The sequence below is a fragment of the Schistocerca serialis genome, chromosome 3 (assembly GCF_023864345.2).
Source record: "Schistocerca serialis cubense isolate TAMUIC-IGC-003099 chromosome 3, iqSchSeri2.2, whole genome shotgun sequence".
Taxonomy (NCBI): domain Eukaryota; kingdom Metazoa; phylum Arthropoda; class Insecta; order Orthoptera; family Acrididae; genus Schistocerca; species Schistocerca serialis.
Window position 1 is genome coordinate 130,157,313 of NC_064640.1, and position 20,416 is coordinate 130,177,728.

A 20,416-nucleotide genomic window follows, 5' to 3' on the forward strand; every position below is an offset into this window, starting at 1 on the left:
ATTGACGTGCACTAAATTATCTCGATTTTTAGCTTTATTTTATGATTATTTTTTTAAAATTAGTATTACATTTTCGTACTTCAACTCTCTGTTGCATTTTACCTACATTTTCCTGCCTACTTTCTGAGAAATAAAACAGGTGACATTTTATAAAATAAGTGACGTCATAATTTAAGTTCTTTTCCACACTGTCTCACACACACATGCTAAAGAATTCAGCCCCCCTTTGGATCACCCAACGATACGTGTTTACGATCTTTGCTGTCGAAACAGGTTCTGCATGTTTCGTCTTGTACTGCGAAGTTCTTTGGTGTGTACTTGGGAAGTTTTGTTTGTTTACAACCGAAGAAAACATTCTCTCAAACATGCCGACTTATGAAATGCCATTATTAATTAAAACACTTAGTCGGGTAAGAACTTTATTGCTCAGATAAGGAAACGTAAAACTGTTGAATTGACAGTGTTAATCTGCAAGTCACGGAACTACTGTAATTTGTAGTATAATGTAATTTGTGTAAGCCAGTCTTTTTCATGGTAGAAATGCCTCTGTAAAGTATAATCAACCGCATCAAACAACAGCCATTCTTTCTGATCGTTATAATTGCTCTGGTTGTCGCTCTAGCCACTTTTTCAGGGTATGATTAAGAGAGATGTGAGAAAAAAACTAGACACCGGTAACATTCTGGCTTTTGCCTATGTTGTTTAGAAGTTTGATATTAATGTCAAATATGAATGGATCGTAATGCAATAGATACAATACAGAATGTGGACAACCATTAAGTGTAAATGATTGAATCCTCTGGTGTATTTTAAAATTAGCAGTTCAGTATGCTTCTGAGTGACAGTAATCTCATTCAGACCACATTCATTTTGCCCTCACCTGCATTTCTCGCCCATAGACATTACCAGATCACTCTGAAATGATAAATATCCGTAACATCAATAGCGTATCATAAAATTACTGTAGAACTACTAAGGAGGAAGTGTTGTGACACAGAAGCTGAGCCATTTTGCTGTAATACATTTCACAATATGAGCTGACAAAAGGATCAATAGTAATTTGATTTTATTTTCTGCCTGCAATATAATCCTTTGTGTCTCAAGTGTGTAACTTGTCTTTGTGTGTGCACGAATCACAGAGATTGTTGCTGAGCCTTACAGACAAGCCTTGGAACAACGACAGTGCAAAATCTCTTGGAAACTTTCAATTGGAAGGTTAGTCAGCATGTTGAGAAAGAGAAGGTGAACAGTGTTAAAAAAATGTCTTCATGAAGGTGAAGGAGACATCAAAATGTGAAAAAGAAAGTAAGATGTATGAGATTTGTTTATAGTATGGCATTATTGGCTCAAATTGAAATGACATTTAGTAGAAATTGGAGAAGAAATTTGTCTGAAGGCAAGTTTTTAAAAAGATTAATGTGGTGGGAAAAAGATAAGTGTGAGAATTTGTTTGTAATGCAGAATAATCAGTAACAAACATGCAAAGAAGTAATAAAAGCACTGTAATTGCAGAGACCTTTTAATCTAGAAAATAAAATATTCTGTGGAGCAATGAATAAGCAGACAAGATAAAGTAGCTTGTATCATAATGTGGTGCTAAAATGTAAAAACTGTAAAGATATCAAGAGCAATTGTTTTGAGGCCTTTGCAGTATGGACCCAGAGGAGAAGTAGCTGGAAATACAAATTAAGATATAAGTGTAAATGTGGAAAGGAATTTACTAAGGACCACCAAGGCTGAGAAAATAAATTATTCAATTAAAGCAGACTGCATAATGATCAGTGCTCATGAAGAATTTGTGAATTAATGAAAAAAAATAAAGATCTGATTGTGTGTGCTGTCTGTGTGACGAAACACTAAAAGATTTATACAAGGAATAGGATAGACTGCTACTCACCATAAAGGTGACCTGTTGAGTTGCAAACAGACACCAAAAAAAGACTGATACACATGCAGCTTTCATCCATGTGTGTGTGTGTGTGTGTGTGTGTGTGTGTGTGTGTGTGTGTGTGTTTTCATTGCACCTGTCTACAACTCAACACATCATCTTTACACTGAGTAGCAATTTGTCCTGTTCCATATATTGTTATTCCAACCTGGAGTTTCCATTGTTTGACACTCTAAGATTTGAAAGTCTTCAGAAATTGTTACAGCCTATTAAAAAATGTTTAAGAAAGAAGAGACAAGATTTCTGTTATCACAATTTTTCCCTTGTTTCATTCTTATTTTTTCTCAGCACAGCTATTGTCACTGACAAATATCAAATAATTTGTATTAAATATTTGGATAGTTATGGTAGACTGCTTTGTTCTTGTGCTGTGCTTCTCACTCTGAGGCACTACATTTGGATATTAAATGTATTGTTCTTCATTTCAGCCAGAAACATTTGTTGTACTGAAACGTGCAAGTCAAACAATATTTGATAAAGGTGGTGTCATACGAAAGATTGAAAATCTTGGGACACGCCAGTTGCCTTTCAAAATTAGAAAGCATGGTCTTGTTGAGAAAAAAGCCAGGTAATGTTATTTTTCCATTTTTCATCCTGACTGTTACTGTAAACTAAATGCTTTATATTGAGAATTTTTGTGCTGCCTCATACTTCTACACGAGGTGTATTTTAAAATTTTTGTATGTGGTTCATAACAGAGTCTGTCATATGATAACTGACAAATGTACTTTTGGCATAAACAATTTGTAGGAAGCAAAATTTGTAACTAAACTTTATGTCCAAACACTTTCCACTCTGACTTTTTTGCTGTAAAATCTCAGTAGTATCCAAAGAAGCTGTGAACTTCGCTGTCGCATGTTTCATACACATTTCTCTCTGTACTTAAAAGCTTCATTGGCATTTTATTTTATATAAACTTTCTCCAGTGTTAGAGGTATCATAGCACGCCACATTAATGATTTTGTCTAGACTGAGCTGTAGCAGAAACCAGTGTCTAGGTTAGGTTGGCATGTGACAGTTTTGTTAATGTCAGAGCCCGCATCTCGTGGTCGTGCGGTAGCGTTCTCGCTTCCCACGCCCGGGTTCCCGGGTTCGATTCCCGGCGGGGTCAGAGATTTTCTCTGCCTCGTGATGGCTGGGTGTTGTGTGCTGTCCTTAGGTTAGTTAGGTTTAAGTAGTTCTAAGTTCTAGGGGACTTATGACCACAGCAGTTGAGTCCCATAGTGCTCAGAGCCATATGTTAATGTCAGAAGGCAACAGCTTGCTTCCGAGTTCGTGAACCTACAGTTGTCGATGTGAAATCTTGATTGTGGTGACAGACTAATCTGTAGTGCAGCCAGTGCCCCATATTAGCTTGAAAGCAGGTAATTTGGTTTACATTATTCACTGTGGTGTTGTGTGCAGAGTCCTGCGATGTTATATCAAAAGACCTAGGTTGTTATGTTAAGTAGTTAATATGTCTCCTCTCGTGATCAAAATGAAAATAAATTGTTACATCATTGGTTACACGAATCAGCTGTTACAACATTGTTACTCGCAACAGACATTACCAACATACACTTCAAACTGAGCACATGGATGGCACCATATAAAGTATTACAATTTTCTCTTTACCACACAGATAATCGGTGCAGAGAAGTTGATGTTGAGCTTCTTTCTTCTCAAGGCAACCAGTAATAATGGCTGTGATGATCCATCCACTGTTATGCAATTGCCCTTACTCTGGGAGTGTTTTATAGTACTCACATGATGACAGAATTTGGTGATTATTTGGTTCTTAGGTCAGGAATATGATTCATACCATTTGAGTGTTGCTTTACAATATTAACCAAAGTGTAAATACTTTTGAATTAAAGGGCTTGTAGAATGTAAATACTTTTGGATTAAAGGACATGCAACATTCTTGTTTGCCCTGTCATAGTTTTTATGTTGTTTCTCACATCCAATTAGGTGAGAGCTTCCTGGTTCCACTTTTCAGCATTAAGCAGGTATCGCACTACCAGAGAACAAATAAATGAAATTCATAACTTTCACCTATTAGTGTGTGTAAGCTTTCCTCCTCCTCCTCCTCTCAGAAGATGTAGAAATCAATAATGACTAAGTTTGGGGAAAATGCTGTCAGCATCTCTAGCACTCAAATGTTGAAACAACATGTGATGGCAACAATTTACCTAAAGTTTTACCTACCAGGTATTCACCTGCCTGGTATTCACCAATTTTGTGTTCCAACTGTTCTCTCAAGTAAGCACACTGAGAAAATTTTGATTGCCCTATACCATTTCTGGGGCAGTGGATAGATAAGTGCACATTTCCTGTTGTCAGGAAGTTTTTCTGTTTGTCAGATGGTTGTGATTGTTATGTAAGTACCTGTAACGATTTTCTTCCAAAGTTTTATAGTAGTTCTGCAATGATACTGTCTTCACCAGATATCCTATTGTTTCTTCATTTAGTTATATGTTTGTGGATCTCATTGTGTGTTTGTTGGGTCGACAGAAGCGTCTGATCCCACGCGTCGGCTTTGACCTCTGACGTAAGGGTGTTGTCGTGTGTGACGTCATGACGGCGCGGAGTTTGGTTTGTGAGTGTGACGTGTTTGTAGATGTCGTCGTGTTGTGGTTTGTTGTGCTCTCTGGTGGTATGTTCAGGGTCTTCGTTTGTGTGGTGTTATGGGCTCAGTTTGCTTTTGCTCATTATCCAGAATTATTCAAGTGTCGGCTGTGTTTGTAGTGGAATTCGTTTCAGTGAGATAACGATTTTGTGTGAAGGTTAATTTAGTGTTGTTCGCTGTATATTGTGTGGTAATTTTAGTAAAATTAATTGGCTGTTGTTTTTGTTCAGGAATGGATATGACTGATAAAATTAACAGTGCGCAGGTCAAGGGAAGTGTTCGATCTCAATGTGTGGCTATGTATGATGATATTGGTATCGGGAGATGTGTTTGAGCTATATAGGCCAAGGGAAGTGTTTGATCCTAATTTATGGGATCGGGAGCTGCTGTTGAGCTATATAGGTCAAGGGAAGTGTCCGATTCCACATATTGTATTTAGTGGTATTTGGGGAGTTTTATGATGTTGGTTTTTTTCGTCATTTTTGGTGGTTTTGTATTGGGGATGGATGTCTAAATTTGTTTATATTTAGTTTGCCCCCACCTAAAAACACCCCATTTCCCGCACTTGTCCCGTTAGTGTCAGTAGGCTTTTTGTGGAAAGTGTGTGTGTGTGTGTTTTTCGATGTATTTTCGTCCTCATAATGTGTACGTACTGACTTTATATGTGCCATATTGGAATGGTGGTTTATGGTCATTTCCGCCATATTTTTGACGTCATGGGTCAAAGCAGATGGGTGGGATCGGACACTTCCGTATTTCCTGTTAGTGGGAGTGATTCTGGGTGAGTGGAGATGCGGTCCTGCATTGTGAATATTGTTTCAGGTTCAGGAGAGTTAAGGACATCAGAGAAATGATGTACCTGCTCCTGACAGTACTCTTGATTAGTTAATGCGAGGTTTCCATCTTGTTTTCTGAAGCATGAGTTTTGAGATGTATACCCTCAGACCTCCCTTGTTAAAGTTGTGTAGAATTTTCTCACATTGTGTTTGCAGAAGTTTTCTTCAATAGCATCCAGTTGTTCCTTCATATACTTTCTCTTGGTTTGCCTAATGAGTTTTGCAGCCTGTTTTCTGTACTTGTTAAAATGATATACGCTTTCAGGAGATTTTTTATTGTTGTATTCTGGGAAGGCTTGTTTGCATCTTTCTAGTTCATTTTCACATTCTGAGTACCATCATGGATATTTAGTGTTCTTTTTCCATGGTGTCTGTTGTTTTGCATTTTGTGTGATCTTTCTATAGAATTCTTCCCATGTGTGGTTGTTGTATTTTCCATTCCTGCTTTATGTTGGATTTTATGATCTTTTTTTGTGTCTAACTTCATTATGTGTGTTCATTTCTGAAGGATTTTCTTTGGTTTGAATTTGATTTTGATTCAAGTTAGGTAGTGGTTTGAATCAACATTCACACCTCTGTGAATTTGAATGTCATGGCTCTCTTTCTTGACTGGGTATGAAATTGTTACATGGTCTATTGGGAATCCTCACAAACACAGTGTGTGTCTCCTAAGAGTCACCTGACACATCTCCTCTGGTGTCTCACAGATATTCAAAATTTTGTTTTTATGACATGTAGCTGCAGTCAGCCCAAACAAGTATTCTCATCATGTCTTTCATGCACCACCCAGCATTGATGGAAAGTGTCAGTTTGTTCCTCATTGCAAACAAAATGATATTTACTCATAAAGTGGAATTTCATATGCCCATTCAACAGAGCAGTCTCAAAGTAGTCTAGTGTGATATCCGTTTTACTGGTATGAATTAACAGGACAGTAAAATGCAGAATGACGAGTACTCCTGCAGTGACAAGCACAGCCCTGACCCACACTCACTGCTACCACCATGTAGAAATGCGCTACTCAATCTCTGTAGGAGTACTGATTATTCTTTGTGTTTTACTGTTCCTATTAATACACATCAGTAGAACAGTTATTGCACTAGACTAACCTGGTAGTGCTCTGTTGAATGAGCATGTAAAATGCTGATTTAGAAATCATTTTGTTTGAAACGGGGAACACACACACACATTCTGTCAACTTTGAGTGTCGTATGAAAGACATGATGAGTAGAATTTGTCTGTGCTGACACCGGCTGCATGTTGCAAAAATGAAATTGTAGTATCTGACAAAACACCAGAGAAAATACACCAAAAAACTCATAGGAGAAACACCCGGTATATATAGAAAAGTCATGCACCAATGATGTACTGGTGTAATACATAAAAGAATTGTAATTGTGAATGAAAAGTACAATGTCGTGTGTGTTTTACAGTATTAATTTATTTTGTTAATTGCTTCTCAGATTACAGAGGCCATCATCAAATTTTAACTGACTGATGTTGTGAGAAATAGGACAATATTCATGACCAACATTGAAAAAGATGTTACACATGAAGAGTGGGGTACATAACGCAGAGTAAATTTAATCTTTGGCAGTGCAGTTGTAATACAGTTAAAAATATAAAAGTTAAAGGGAACAAATCAGAAAAACATTAACATTAAACTAAAAAACTAATATAAAAAATATCACTTGACCTACACTGCTATAACATAGTCCATGATGTCAAGAAACCACAGCTCATTTCAAAAACTAGTGTTGAAGACTTAGCTTGACCTGTGTGCACAGAGCATACTGCACAGTACAGAAAAACCTATTATTCGCTGCATTGACCGCTATAAAAAATCTGACTTAACTAAAATGTCTAGGACAAATTCCACGATACCAAAAAACTAAAATTGCAGATCAAAGTATTTTCTTAAAGCTAACTTGACTGCTAGAATAAAATCCACTATACCCTCCAGTCCTAATTTAACATTATTAACTGCAACTAATAATAGAACTCACAAATTCATAAAAATTCCATGTACATCCAGTTCGATATACACTGAAAACACAATCATGCACATAAATGAAACACACATACCATACCTCATTTTAAAAAATTACACTGGACAAATTTTTTCATTGGTGGCCATAAATCACCCACTGTGGCGTGCGATGATCTAGTAGTGAATGTCCTCACTACATCCATAACTAATAACAGATTCTAAGCAAAAATTAGATCTCTGACCATTAACAACATGCTAAACTAACAGTTCCAAAGCCAAAACCAAATCTGTGCCTAGTAACTACCCACACTTCAGTATGTCATTAACAAAGCTCAAAAATTACAATTTCAGTATGAAGCAGAGAAATAGTATACAATGCTTGGCAAACAACTTGCCACCTCTCCAACACACTGGTAGCACTCGAAAGCAACTTCGATAAATCGGCATTCTACACTAGAAGTTGCCACAACATACAGCAAAATGTTCTCTTCAAACCATCCATTTCAAATATGCTGGATGACCATGATTTCACATAACACAGCACATTTATAAATCAAAGCCAGTGACCAGTGCTGCATATTTCAGTTGACTCAATAAAATTAGTACTTCACAAGAACACTGAAGGATAGTTCGAAGAGGTATTACATATAGAAGGTGATACAGAAACAGAGCAAAATATAGAATTGACAATTGTAACAACAGAATATGTATGGACAATCACAATAAAATAAATTTAGTACTTGACAAGATTATTAAAGAGTAGCTTGAACATGTATTACACGTGGGAAGTGATACAGAACCTGGAATCATTAGTTATAAAAACACAATATATGGAGCACATAGGCATTCATAATAACATAAATAAAAAATACAGGGAAATGGAAGGATGGAAAGGAACAGACAGCATGGGAAACATTGTAAAATTGTGAGAGTTAAGTTTAGAAGAGGGGGATGTATTGGAGCTGTGTTTGGTCATCTGATATTAAATCAGGACTGTGGACAAGATATTTTTGATTTCCAGGAATTCAGACATACTCAGTATTTGTCCATTGCTAAGCGGAGGACATGGGACTGTGGCTGTTAGCTGTGGCCCTCAGTCAGTACGTGCTTAGAAAATATAGAATCATAATTCTGCAATTCCAGCTCTGTCCATGATCTACCAGCCTAATTACTATGACTCTGCCTCATTGACCAATAAAAAACTTACCACAATCAATTGTATATACACCACTCTTGGCTAGTAGTTGGGTCTTATCTTCACTACTGAAAATAAACTGTGATGTGGTGTCCTATATTTGCTGAATTTCAGTGTATTGGCTAGACTGTGTGACCCCCTTCCCAGATATGGGATTGTATATCATTTCTTGCAAAAGTGGAAGAAACAGCATTGGGCACATAGAGGAGGAGTATAATTTTTGTAAGAAAAAGTACCATTACAGTTGTATCTTGAGAATGTCTTTATTCTATCATACGACTAGTTTTGGCAGCACATTGCAGCCATCCTCAGGCCCCACCACTACCAAAAAAGTATCTGATTTCCTTGGCACATTTACTGTGGAATCCTTTTTGATTTTTGTTTCCTATACAAGATGTGGTGAGGTATGGGATTGTACTCCACACCCTGCAGGCATTGGGAGGAACAACAGACGGTGCATAGAGGAGGGGTATAATTATCAGTGTTTATTTCCTATGCAAAGCTTGGTCAATCAGGGCAGGTTTACAGCGTTCGGTTGAGGCAATAAATTTTATTGTGTCTAATTCTGCTTTGAAATCTTCTTTGGACAGGGAAGGATAAGAGACAGTGCGCTGTTGAATAGAAAGTGCATGTTTGAGTGTAACTGGGTGTTGCGAGCAAGAAGGTATTGCCATGTCTGTAGCTGTAGTGTTTCCAAAGATTTTGAAACAATGTGTTTTTGTACAGATGGCAGTAGTTAGATCTAGGAAGTTTTTATGCTAAGCGTGTCTGTGTGTCAGTCTCAAGTCATCCACTTCCACAGGCTTAACATCAGACCAGTACATCATCTCTGTCAGAATATCAACACAGTCTTTTACTGGTATGTTGGAAAATAAACGGTAGGCATTAAATGATACTAATTTAGTACTGTGTGAGATGTATGACTGTTTTATTTTATTTACAAGATCCACAAAGTTTGAAAAACTATGCTTTGATTTGAATTTGATGTTATGTTTTATCATAGTGTGCAATTTACTTGCCAGTTTCTGAAGTGGATCTGTGTATGAGGATACAATTGGATGAATGGGTACACCCTGCTTATGCAGTTTCAGATGCCCATATAGTCTACAAGGCACTCAGTTCATGTAGTTAATAGCTTTGCTTCAAAATCAGAAAATACACTTCTATAAGAATCCTGGTAATCCATCAAATGGGACTGCAGCTGGACACGTAGTACTTGAATAATGATGAGAAAACCAACGGCTGCATTTAGATCTAATGTTATTTATTCTTTTTAAAGCATGCTACCAGTTTCGACTCCACATGGTGTCATCTTCAGGCCCCGAACGTAACCTACCATCCACAACCGTTTTCATGTACAATGAACAGAGGCGTATGCCAAAAGTAACTGGATTTCGTATCTTCTGTGGCAACAACAGTCTCAACATGGTCAGGCAACAATACTTCTGTAGGAAGGACTATGATCTGTTATTTCCCCAGTTTTGTCATTCAGCTGTTAAGAACTACATTTGGCACACTTTATCTTACATGTAACAAAACCATATCATTGGGATGGTTAATTTAAGAACAGTCATGTGTTCTGAAGCTTCATGGCATGTTAAAACTGTGTGCCAGACTGAGGCTCAAACCTAGAACTTTGTCTTTTTGGAGCATTGCTGCTGAAAGGCAAGGTTCTGTGTTCAGGTCCTAGTCCACCACAGTTTTAATCTGCCAGAAAGTTTCAAAATAATGCACATTCCACTGCAGGGTGAAAGATTCATCCTCAAACCATATATGCCTTGCATCTCTCACATAAAAGTACATGTGTTTTGTATTATTATCAATTGTAGTCATGTAGTCAGTAAGTAATTAACTGCAGATTTTTTTATGTGTTGTGTTGATTATGTTGAAACATCATATCTAAAAGTTTTCTTGATTGCTTTTAGAGGTAATTATAGAGTGAGTACAGTGCCAGCTATCCTGTTGTAATTTATTGATTGTTCCTTTGAAATCACTATGTGTTTTATGGACAAAAAATTTCTTTCAGTTTGATTGGAAGACCACGCTTTTCCATGTAGCTTTATGATGTTTACTTTGTCATTTTTTCAGTTACTTTTTGATTGAGTTTGACACTTCACCAAAAACAATAGACTACTTGATTGACGAATTTCACAGAGATGTAGACGTCCTGCGTTCCAGGATTTACAGGTCACATGAAAAAGAAGAGTTTGAGTGCACATTTGAAGAGGAGTGCCTGCCTGCAGCATACAGGTAATCATGTTTTATAAATAATTCCTCTGAAATTATTTGTGATAAATATTATACATAAGCCTATCTCCTCGTGTTGGGCAGATCATTGTCTCCAATAAGAACAGAACAAATAAACAATGTTAATGGTGGTGCAACCTGATTTAAATTTTGTGTGTATTCCCTATATCATTTGAAGCATATGCTGAGACATTTTTGTAGAAAAGACGATGATCTGTTATTTCCCCAGTTTTGTCATACAGCTGTTAAGATGCATTGCACACCTTTGCAAATACGTTACTATAGTAACCAGAATTTGACACAACCAGAAGGCACTGGCCGACTGACCAAGGGAGTCAAGGGTGATTCGCTAAAAACCACGGAAAGACAACAGTGATGGAGGAACAACGAAGACAACACAATAGAATGACAAGTCTGGAGAGCAAACTGAATTGAGAGCCTAGACATAGCAATATCAAGAACCAACCAATGCTGAGCACAGTGAACAATACAAGAGTGCAGTTGGAACCCGACTGAGTTCTGGGCCCTTGCACTGCTAGTTTTATAGCATGGCCACAGGTGCCAATAGGTTGGGTTGTGGGACATGGTCTGTGCCTAGCACTGAGGTGGCGACAGCAGCACTCACAAATATAAGAAGCAGTGTCTGCGGCTGTCATCTGTGTCCATGCATTCCAGGGAGGAGGGCCGAGGCTTTTGAACTCATTGGGACTGGATACCAGGATTCCCCCCTCTCCCCCTCCCCCAAAAATTGATGCATTTGAAGCGTCGTGGACAAAGTTTTGGAAGGTGAACCACTGGCACGGTTGGCGTCCTGATGGAGGAGCCTGCCAGCTGCAAGAAGGAACACAGGATGTCAGACAATGTGCTTGGGAATGGCGATGTGGGAGATGACTGTTGCATGGATGGGTGCTACAGTGAGGTCTCAACCTCCATACCCGCATCCACGGGAACCACTGATGGTGGCCTGGAGCACAAATTGCACCCGTGTGCTTGAGGGATTGGCAAAAGGGTGTTCCAATTCTGAGTGACCCACCGATGGTGGCACAGTCAGTTGGTAGGGAAGGAGTTGATTGGTGTGCCAACAGTCCAAACCCCTCAGAGTATCAACTGTCATAAGGCACCGCCATGGATGGCCACCACTGTAACTGGCATCCACAAAGGTTTTGTTCCATGTGAACGCACCCAAACAGCTGAACCTGGGTGGTATCATTCAGCTTGTCAGATCTGGGATTCTGAGGGCTGTCGTGCCAGGAGTTGGAGGAAAATTGTGTGGCTGTTTAACCATGGAGGAGCTCTTCTGTGTTACAGTCAAGCACAGGAGTGGTCCTGTAGGTGCTGAGAAACATTGTTAGTGCTGCTGTGGTGCTGGGTGTGCCCAATGCTGTCAACTTTTGTTGTTTAAATGTACACACCACCCTCTCCACTTCACCATTGAAGAATGGGTGAAAAGGTGGGCTAAACAAGTATTTAATTTCATTGACATTACAGAACTGTTCAAGGCCATCACCATGAATTGGGGTCCGTTCTCAGACAAAAGAGTGTGGGGAAGCCCTTTGATGATGAGAATCCAGGTAACTGCATTGAGTGTGGTGGTCCTAGTGATGGATGCCATGCTAACCACATAAGGGTAGATGGAATAAGCATCCACGGCAATGAGCCATGTAGGGAGAATGGGATCAGCTAAGCCCAGGTGAATGCGGCCCCAGGGTCAATGGGGAGTGGGGCAGGGCGAAAAAGACTGAAGTGGAGTAATGTAGTTGGCATGACAACACGGTGAATATCTGCTTCCTCATCCAGCTGCATAATATCGAAGACAGCGGACAAACAATGACAAAGGTGATCCCAGACCCCGAGTTCTGGCTCAGTAGATTTGGAAAAATAAGTGGGCCGCCCATGTAACACATAGTGCACAACAGACCATAGGATAGGGTCACAGAGCATGTCTGCAGCAATGTGAGTAGCAGTAATGGAAATCCCATCCAAGGTGCATTGTCATTTTGTATCAATGTGGAAACAGAAGATTCCCTGTTGGTCAAACACCGGCTCTGGTCCTGAGGGTAGTTGAGACAGCACATCTGCATTTGCATGTTGCACAGTTGGCTTGTACTTAAAGGTGTAATTTTAAGAACTAAGGAAAAAAGCCCAGCACTGGAGCCTTTGAGCTATCTGCTCTGCAGGCTGGGAGTGTGGCCCAAAGAGCGCTACCAATGGTTTGTGACCAGTAATGGGGATAAACTTTGTCCCAAAGAGGTACACATGGAGTTTCTTAATGGCATAGATGATTGCCAAAGCCTCTGCCTCGATCTGTGATTAGTTTCTGGCGTCAATGTCTTCGACGCGTAGGTGATGGGTTGCTCAGTACCATCTCCATTACAATGCCCCAGCACCGCTAATGCCATATGGGGAATCATCAACAGCCAAAACAAGGGGATGTGATGGAGAAAAAGGTGTAAGGAAAGGTGCCAAGTGTATCTTGTGCTTCAGCTTGAAAAAGCATGTTCATAGACAGTTGAACTCTGTATCTGAATGCGCTTCTTCTGCAGATGCTTGAGAGGGTGTGCAATGTGTGGTGCTTGCAGGAGGAACTTAGAATAATAATTCACTTTACCCAGAAAAGCCTGCAGCTCCTGTAGATTTTGAGGATGTGGGAGAGAGTCAACAGCTCTAATGTTTCAGCCAGTGGGCTGATTCCCATTTTTGTTGAGCATGTGTCCAAGGTATTCCACCTGCTACTAAAAAAATTGACATTTTTGTAGGCATCACTTTAGCTCTGCATTAACAACATAGGAAATAGATCATCTAGGTAATTGGTACAAGCTGGAATGAATATATTTAACTTTACCAGATATCTCTTCAAGATTACGATAATGGAAGAGAATGTGACGGACAAACATTTGTATTTGTACAAACCAAAGAGTGTATTGATGACAATAAAACATAGTGATTCCTCATCCAGTGGGATCTGTAAATAAGCACTGACAAGCTTCATGAGGAGATTCTCCGGATAAGATATGAAGTAGGTTTCAACATGTACTTGTTTGTTGTCCCAAAATCTCCACAGAGCTGGAAGGATTCATTCTGTTTCGTAACCACTACCAGTGGTGTGGACCAAGCACTAGTCTAGACAGGTTCAGTTACCCTAGCTTTATGAAGCCGATCGAATTTGAGCTTAACGGCTGGCCGTAGGGAGACTGGAAGTGCACATGCCTGACATAAACAGTGCATTTTATCTGGACATATAGAAATATATGCCTCAAAATGGTGGTGCTCCCCAGGCCAGGGCCAAACAGAGACAAGTTCCTGAAAGAGAACCGTGTCTGGAATGTGAACTTTGTCCGTGATGAAGAACACAAACAGTGAGAAGGCATCCAGGCTGAAAACATTTCCAACTGAATGACTGTTGGCAACAAACAGTGTTATCAGCCATGTCACCTCCTTGTTTGCTGCTGTAGTTGTGAACTAACCTCTGAGGAGAGTTGATCTGTCACCATATACAGACAACTTGCAGGAGGTCGGGGACAATGCTGAGTAACCCAGGTGAGCATATGTTGGGAGGTTCACAAGGGAAACCATCACTCCCATGTTTACAAACAAACATCCTGATGTGCAGTTGTGAGATCAGTAGACAGCTTGGTGATGGGAGGATTGCCTTGGGGAACAATGTTGTGTAGTTCACGCATTGTCACTTGACACAAATGTGGAGTGGGGTTTGACTGTCCCGATGCTTGACAGCAGACAGTTCAGAGATGCTCAGCCCTTTCAACAATGGGTGCAGTGTGTCCAATGATCTGTCAGTCTGCATGTTAGTGCAGTGTGAAACACTCAGGACAACATGGAAGACCCTGCTGCTTACACTGATGCGGTGTGCTTGGCTGCTCACAGGCCACTAACCCATTCAAAGTGATGAATCATGACAATGCCGTCGGGAAAAGGACTTGCGAGAATTTCGACACCTTGGTTGTGGTTGAACTCTTGCCATAAGATATTCATTTGCCACCTGGGTGACCTCAAAAGAGTGCACAATTTTCAAAATATCATTCAAGAAAAGATTGTCCTGCCTGAGGGCTGCAGTATGTACTTCTAGATTGGGGACCAATTGAACCAACATGTCTCGAATCACGGAATCTGCTTATGAGGTTTTACAAGATGGGTTTGCGCCAGTGAAATCACAACGGCGACTCAGTCCTTACAAATCCATCACTCATGAGTAATATGACTGCCTCAGCTGCTTGCAGCATTGATGAAACTCAATGTGTGATGCAACCACATGGAAACATTGTCAATAATAGTTCAACAGCAATAAACATGCCTACTAGATTGCTAGTGCAACCAGATTTAAGAGGGGAGCCAAGTTATTTAGTATTAAAAATGTCTCTGAGGAATTCCAAGGAAGGAAGATTGACCAGTTTACCGCTTTAACTGCTGTTGCAATTCTGCAGGAGCATCTGTTGCTGTAGCTGTTCCACAAGTTGCACAAGTTTCGCGCCCATAAGACACTGTTAACCATTTTCCCTATCGCCAATTACAGTAACCAAAATCGGGCACGACCAGAAGACACGGGCCAACTGTCCAAGGGAGTCAGTTGTCACAGTCACAGAAAGACAGCAACAGTGATGGAGGAACAATGAAGATAACATGACAGAATGACAAGCCTGGATAGCAGACCGAATTGAGAGCCTAGACTTTGAGTACAATGAACAATACGAGAGTGCAGTCGGAACATGACTGAGGTCTGGCCCCTTGTGCTGCTACCTTTACAGTGTGGCCACAGGTGCCAATAGGCCGGCACCTGGGTGTGAAATGCACCTAGCACTAGGGCGGCAGCAGCAACACCCGCAAATATCAGAAGCACTGAGTAGCAGCTGTCGTCTAGGTCCATGCATTCTGACAAGCTTTCAAACTTGTCAGGCAGGGATACCAGAGTTACTTTCAAAATCTGTACCGAACTGTAGCTCTCCTCCTCAGTTTTCAGTAAATGCATTATATGCTTGTCTGTCTATGTAATCTGGAATGTAAAACATAACCAAATGAAAAGCTGACTCTCCACCCTGTGTAAATCATTTTGTATATTGCTTTGGCCCCCCATAAATAAGCTAAGTTCAGCCAAAAATACAGTTCAGGAAATGATGCTTATTCACAGAGTATAGATTTAGCTGTACGTATGATGAAGCATCAATGTTTATATTGTTGGTAATGAAACAAGTCTTTTGTGTGTATGGATCCACAGCTGCTGTGAATTTCGCAGTCAGTCGTTGAGTTGTTTGTTTTCAATACTGCCTAACAACTGAGATATTTCAGCATTGCTGATCACTTTGACTGAAAAATATGTATAATTTGAACCTTATATTCTTATTAGGGTGCATTATCTTTAGTCACTTATTTACTTTTATGTATTTATTTTTTCCACTACTATATTTATTGTGGTCAATTTGCTCCTATGTCTTGGAACAGGGTGAGCTGGCCCAATGAGAATAAACTGGACTCATATTTGGTATTATGATGGCTCAAATCGCCATTCAGTCATCTAAATTTAGTTTTTCTGTGATTTCCCAAAATCTCATTAGGTGAATCCCCAAATCTCATTAGGTGAATGCCAGGATGGCTCCTTTGAAAACACATGACCATTTCATTCCCAATTCTTTCTCAGTCTGAGATTGTGCTCCATTGCTAATGACCTTTTTATTGATGGGACATTGAACCCTAATATTCCCTGTTTTTCTTTCTTTGCCTTGCACATTCATATTTCTTTTATGCTTGTCTCTGATTTCTTAAAACAAAATTTTGTACAGCTGTACCTATTTATGTAAACCTGTTGTAACATCTTATCACTGTCACTAATACTCTGACATTTGGAATACACTCTCTGATCACTGACCCACCAGTATAAACGGAGACTGGGGGTATTGTGCTGTCAGTAGAGAAGCAGTAACAGAGAATTGACAGGTCAAAGGAGTTCAGTAACTCCAAACATGGATTATCAATTAGCTGTCACCTGAGTAACAAATCCGTCAGTGACATTTCCGATTGCCAAGTTGATTGGTGGTAATGTGATTGTGAAGTGGAAATGCGAAGGAACAACCACAGCTAAACAAAGACCAGGCAGATCTAATGTACTGATGGACAGGAACCTGATGAGTGTTGTTGTATAGGGTGGTTGTAAAAAAATTGCATGAAATCAGCAGAAGGAATCGCTCATGAGTTCCAAAGTGCTACCAGTAGTCCATCTAGCATAATGAGTGAAAAAGAATGGGATACAATGGTCAAGCAGTTGCCCACAAGCCACATATTTCTTTAGTCAGTGCTAAGCGATGCATGAGGTGGTGTAAAGAGTGACACTATCGGACAGTGGATGGTGAAACGAGTGATTTGGAGTGATGAATCATGCTATACCCTGCGCCAACCTATTAAAAGAGTTTGAGTTTGGCGAATGCTTGGAGAACTTTACTTGCCGTCATGTGTAGTGCCAGTAGTGAATTGTAGAGGAGGTGGTGTTATTGTATTATTTTTTTCCGTGTTTAGGGTGTGCCATCCTTATTTTTTACACATATATGAACACATTTTACAGCATTGTGTACTGTATACAGCAGAGGACCAGTTCAGAGGGGATGACTGATTGTACCATCATGACAATGCAGTCTGTCATAAAGCAGCATCTGTGAGGCACTGGTTTGTGGAAAATAACATTCCTTAAATGTACTGTCATGCACAGGGTCATGATCTGAACCAAATGGAACACCTTTGGGATGAATTAGTGATTTTCATAAATCACTCCAGACAAATGCTGAAATGATTTGTTTGAAGAGGGCACGACAAATTTCCTTTCCTATCCTTTCGTAATTTGAGTTTGTACTCCCTCTCTAAGGACCTTGTTGTTGACAGGAGGTTACACTCTAATTTTCCTTCCTTTGGTGATGAGTGAGAATGTCGACTTTGCTCCAGGCCCCAGCATCCAGTACCACTACTTTCTCTGGTTTTGGTTCTTGAGGAAGAGTAGGCTGCCATTTCCCCACAGACATTCAGACACCTTATTGAAACTGTCCTCAGCAGAGTTCAAACTGTTACAAAGGTGAAGGGTAGCCACACCCATATCCACTTTTAGGTGTCCAGATTCTTTTGATCAGACACTGAATTCCAGATGTTAAGTATTAAAATAGTAACTGAAATACTTTAAATTGTAGGGCATTTTTCTCTCACAGGCAGCTTTGGCAGTGAAAGATGCCAAATCTCAGTGAGGTTCATATCCCACTTTAAACTCATGCCTGCTCCCTTTTTCTGATCATTTTCCCATAAAAAAAAACTGCGTGAACTGCATGCTATCATGACTGATAAAACACAGTGGCATTCAAACCATCATTTACTTTCTTTAGAAGTATGGAAATAAATCCATGTTGTCAGAGACAGAAGAAATAACTGTTTGAAGTAATGTAAATGGAGATGTCCTTATAATTTGTGAAGAGCTAGTCATTAGGATGGAATCCTAGCATTTGTTTCACTACAATTAGATACAATCTAAGAGGTTAAGGGTGTTACTGAAACCATGATTTATTTTTTAAAATATTGGAGATGTAGTAGGGATTATCAGTTTTCATATCTTAAATCCATGGCTGATTAAAGAACTTGTGCTTAATATATTATAATTGGCTCACTACATAAGTTGACACATGTTATTTTGCCTCACTTATTGTCTGTGTCATTATATCCCTCATCACATGGTTCTTTTTTTCCCAGTTCTGCAGAAATAAATGCCTAACCTTTATCCGCAGTGTGTTTCTGGCTGCTATTTTAATAAGCCTTTTTTCTGTAGTAATATTTGATTGTGATTTCAGTGATGTACCACATTGAATTTCTGGGACATTAAGGACTCTCTTTGTGTTCCACTTGTGTATGTTAAAACTAGAGATTCAATTTTTTCACTAATTGCATCATATACTTTCTCATTTTTGCAGGAAAGATGTTCAGAAGTTGTTAGAAATAGCAAAAAAAGATGCAAAACCAAAGTTCAAACCAAATACGTCTCTGGATTACTATCCATTCAACAAGTAGTGAGTAAGTATTTTTGTTTATGTTTCTTGCATGTTATTTATGGCAGTTATGTTCTGAAGTTATTAATAAATGAAAATTTGTACTGGACTCGGACTTGAACCTGAATTTCTCACTTTATGCGAGTGGTCACTGTAACCGATTCGACCATCCAAGCACCTCCCATTCAGCCCAAATTTCCAACTTGTCACACACTACTTCCATAACGCCCCCCTATCCGTCTTCCTAGGACGTGTGTGTAAGAACAGACACCACACATATAATAGTAATATCTACACCCTGATGGCATTTCATGATATCTTCAGTGTGGATGCACCCGAGGTCTCACCTCTTGCAGGAAGGTGCTGTGAGCAATAAGGGAAGGTGCTGTGAGCAATAAGGAAAATGAACTGTGGGGAAGGGGATGGGGGGGGGGGGGGCTATGGCTATGGAAATAGTGTGAGAAAAGTTGGGAGTTTGTGTTGAACAGGAAGTGTGCTCAGATTGCTGAAGCAGTTAAGGCAGAAAGTCTGGATTCAAGTCCCAGTGTGGCACAACTTTTCACTTGTCATCATTGAATTGTTTTAATTCCGTCATGTGACTGAAGTCATTATTTCTCTTCATGTATATATATGGCCACACACACATGACTATTGTAGTGTAAAAGAACAGACACCATTATTTCTTGAAAGTTATGTGTTTTGAAATAATGTAAATTCCTTGCTTCTTGCTATCGTACTGTACACCTTCCTTTTCCTCCTCCTCCTCCTCCTCCTCCTCTTTGCCTCTTTCCCATTTCTGTATGGGGTCTGCGTTGTTATACGGGTTTTCACAATTCAGTGGCAGTTGGTGACTGGCTGCCCTTCCTGATCCCATAACTCTCCTGGGGTTAGAATGTGTGTGCCTCCATCTGTCTGCTTCTAGAGTAAGTCATATATTCAAGTGTTAGAACATTTTCTAAATGTTTGTGTAGCAAATCTGAGGTGGGACATGGGTACCAGCTGTCATTTACCCAATTGAATGTGGGAAATCACCTAAAAACTACATCCAGGCTGGCCAGTTCACCAGCCCTCGTCATTAATTCGTGAGTTCCATTCAATCCGGGCCAGGCTCGCCTCTCCTAATCCTGAAAGCAGCACATTAACATGCTTGGCTATCCTGATGGTTTCCTAATGTACACAATGTCTACTATATAAACCCCACTTTTACGTTCCCAGATTTAATGTTTTTCACTCCATTTACAACGCTTTTTTTATTGCTCGTATCAGCTTTCTTATGTTCACAAAGCTAATCCACACCCTTTTTGCAGTAACATACTTATAATTTTCCCACAATTTAAGCTTTAAGAAACAGTATTCGTGGACATACGAATGATGTAATTGACATAAAATGACATTGACTTTCAAATAGTGTTTACAGACATTATACAGTTAACTTTCTTGTGCCCTGGGTGCTCTACTCAGTGTATCTGAATTGGTATAAGTCAGATCAAGTTGTGACACTTGTGCTTCATCTCCTGCTGGACATTATTGTATCTATATTGTTTAGTGTTAACTACACCCTATGATTACGG

The 20,416-nt window shown here is 39.6% G+C and overlaps 1 protein-coding gene across 5 annotated transcripts in view; it reads left to right on the top strand.

Moving 5' to 3' along the window:
- Window positions 1-295: 295 nt before the first annotated feature.
- The window catches only part of LOC126469828 (probable 28S ribosomal protein S6, mitochondrial), a 525,346-nt gene continuing 505,225 nt past the window's right edge, over window positions 296-20,416 (top strand). For 4 of the 5 annotated variants that reach the window (XM_050097120.1, XM_050097121.1, XM_050097119.1 and 1 more), the window contains exons 1-4: window positions 329-410; window positions 2,377-2,516; window positions 10,666-10,827; window positions 18,771-18,870. In XM_050097120.1, the coding sequence (XP_049953077.1) occupies window positions 366-410; window positions 2,377-2,516; window positions 10,666-10,827; window positions 18,771-18,867 (444 nt within the window). In that variant the 5' untranslated portion in view covers window positions 329-365 and the 3' untranslated portion in view covers window positions 18,868-18,870. Of the gene's footprint in view, window positions 411-2,376; window positions 2,517-10,665; window positions 10,828-18,770; window positions 18,871-20,416 lie in introns of all 5 variants that reach the window. The other variant, XM_050097117.1, reaches the window with a different exon arrangement.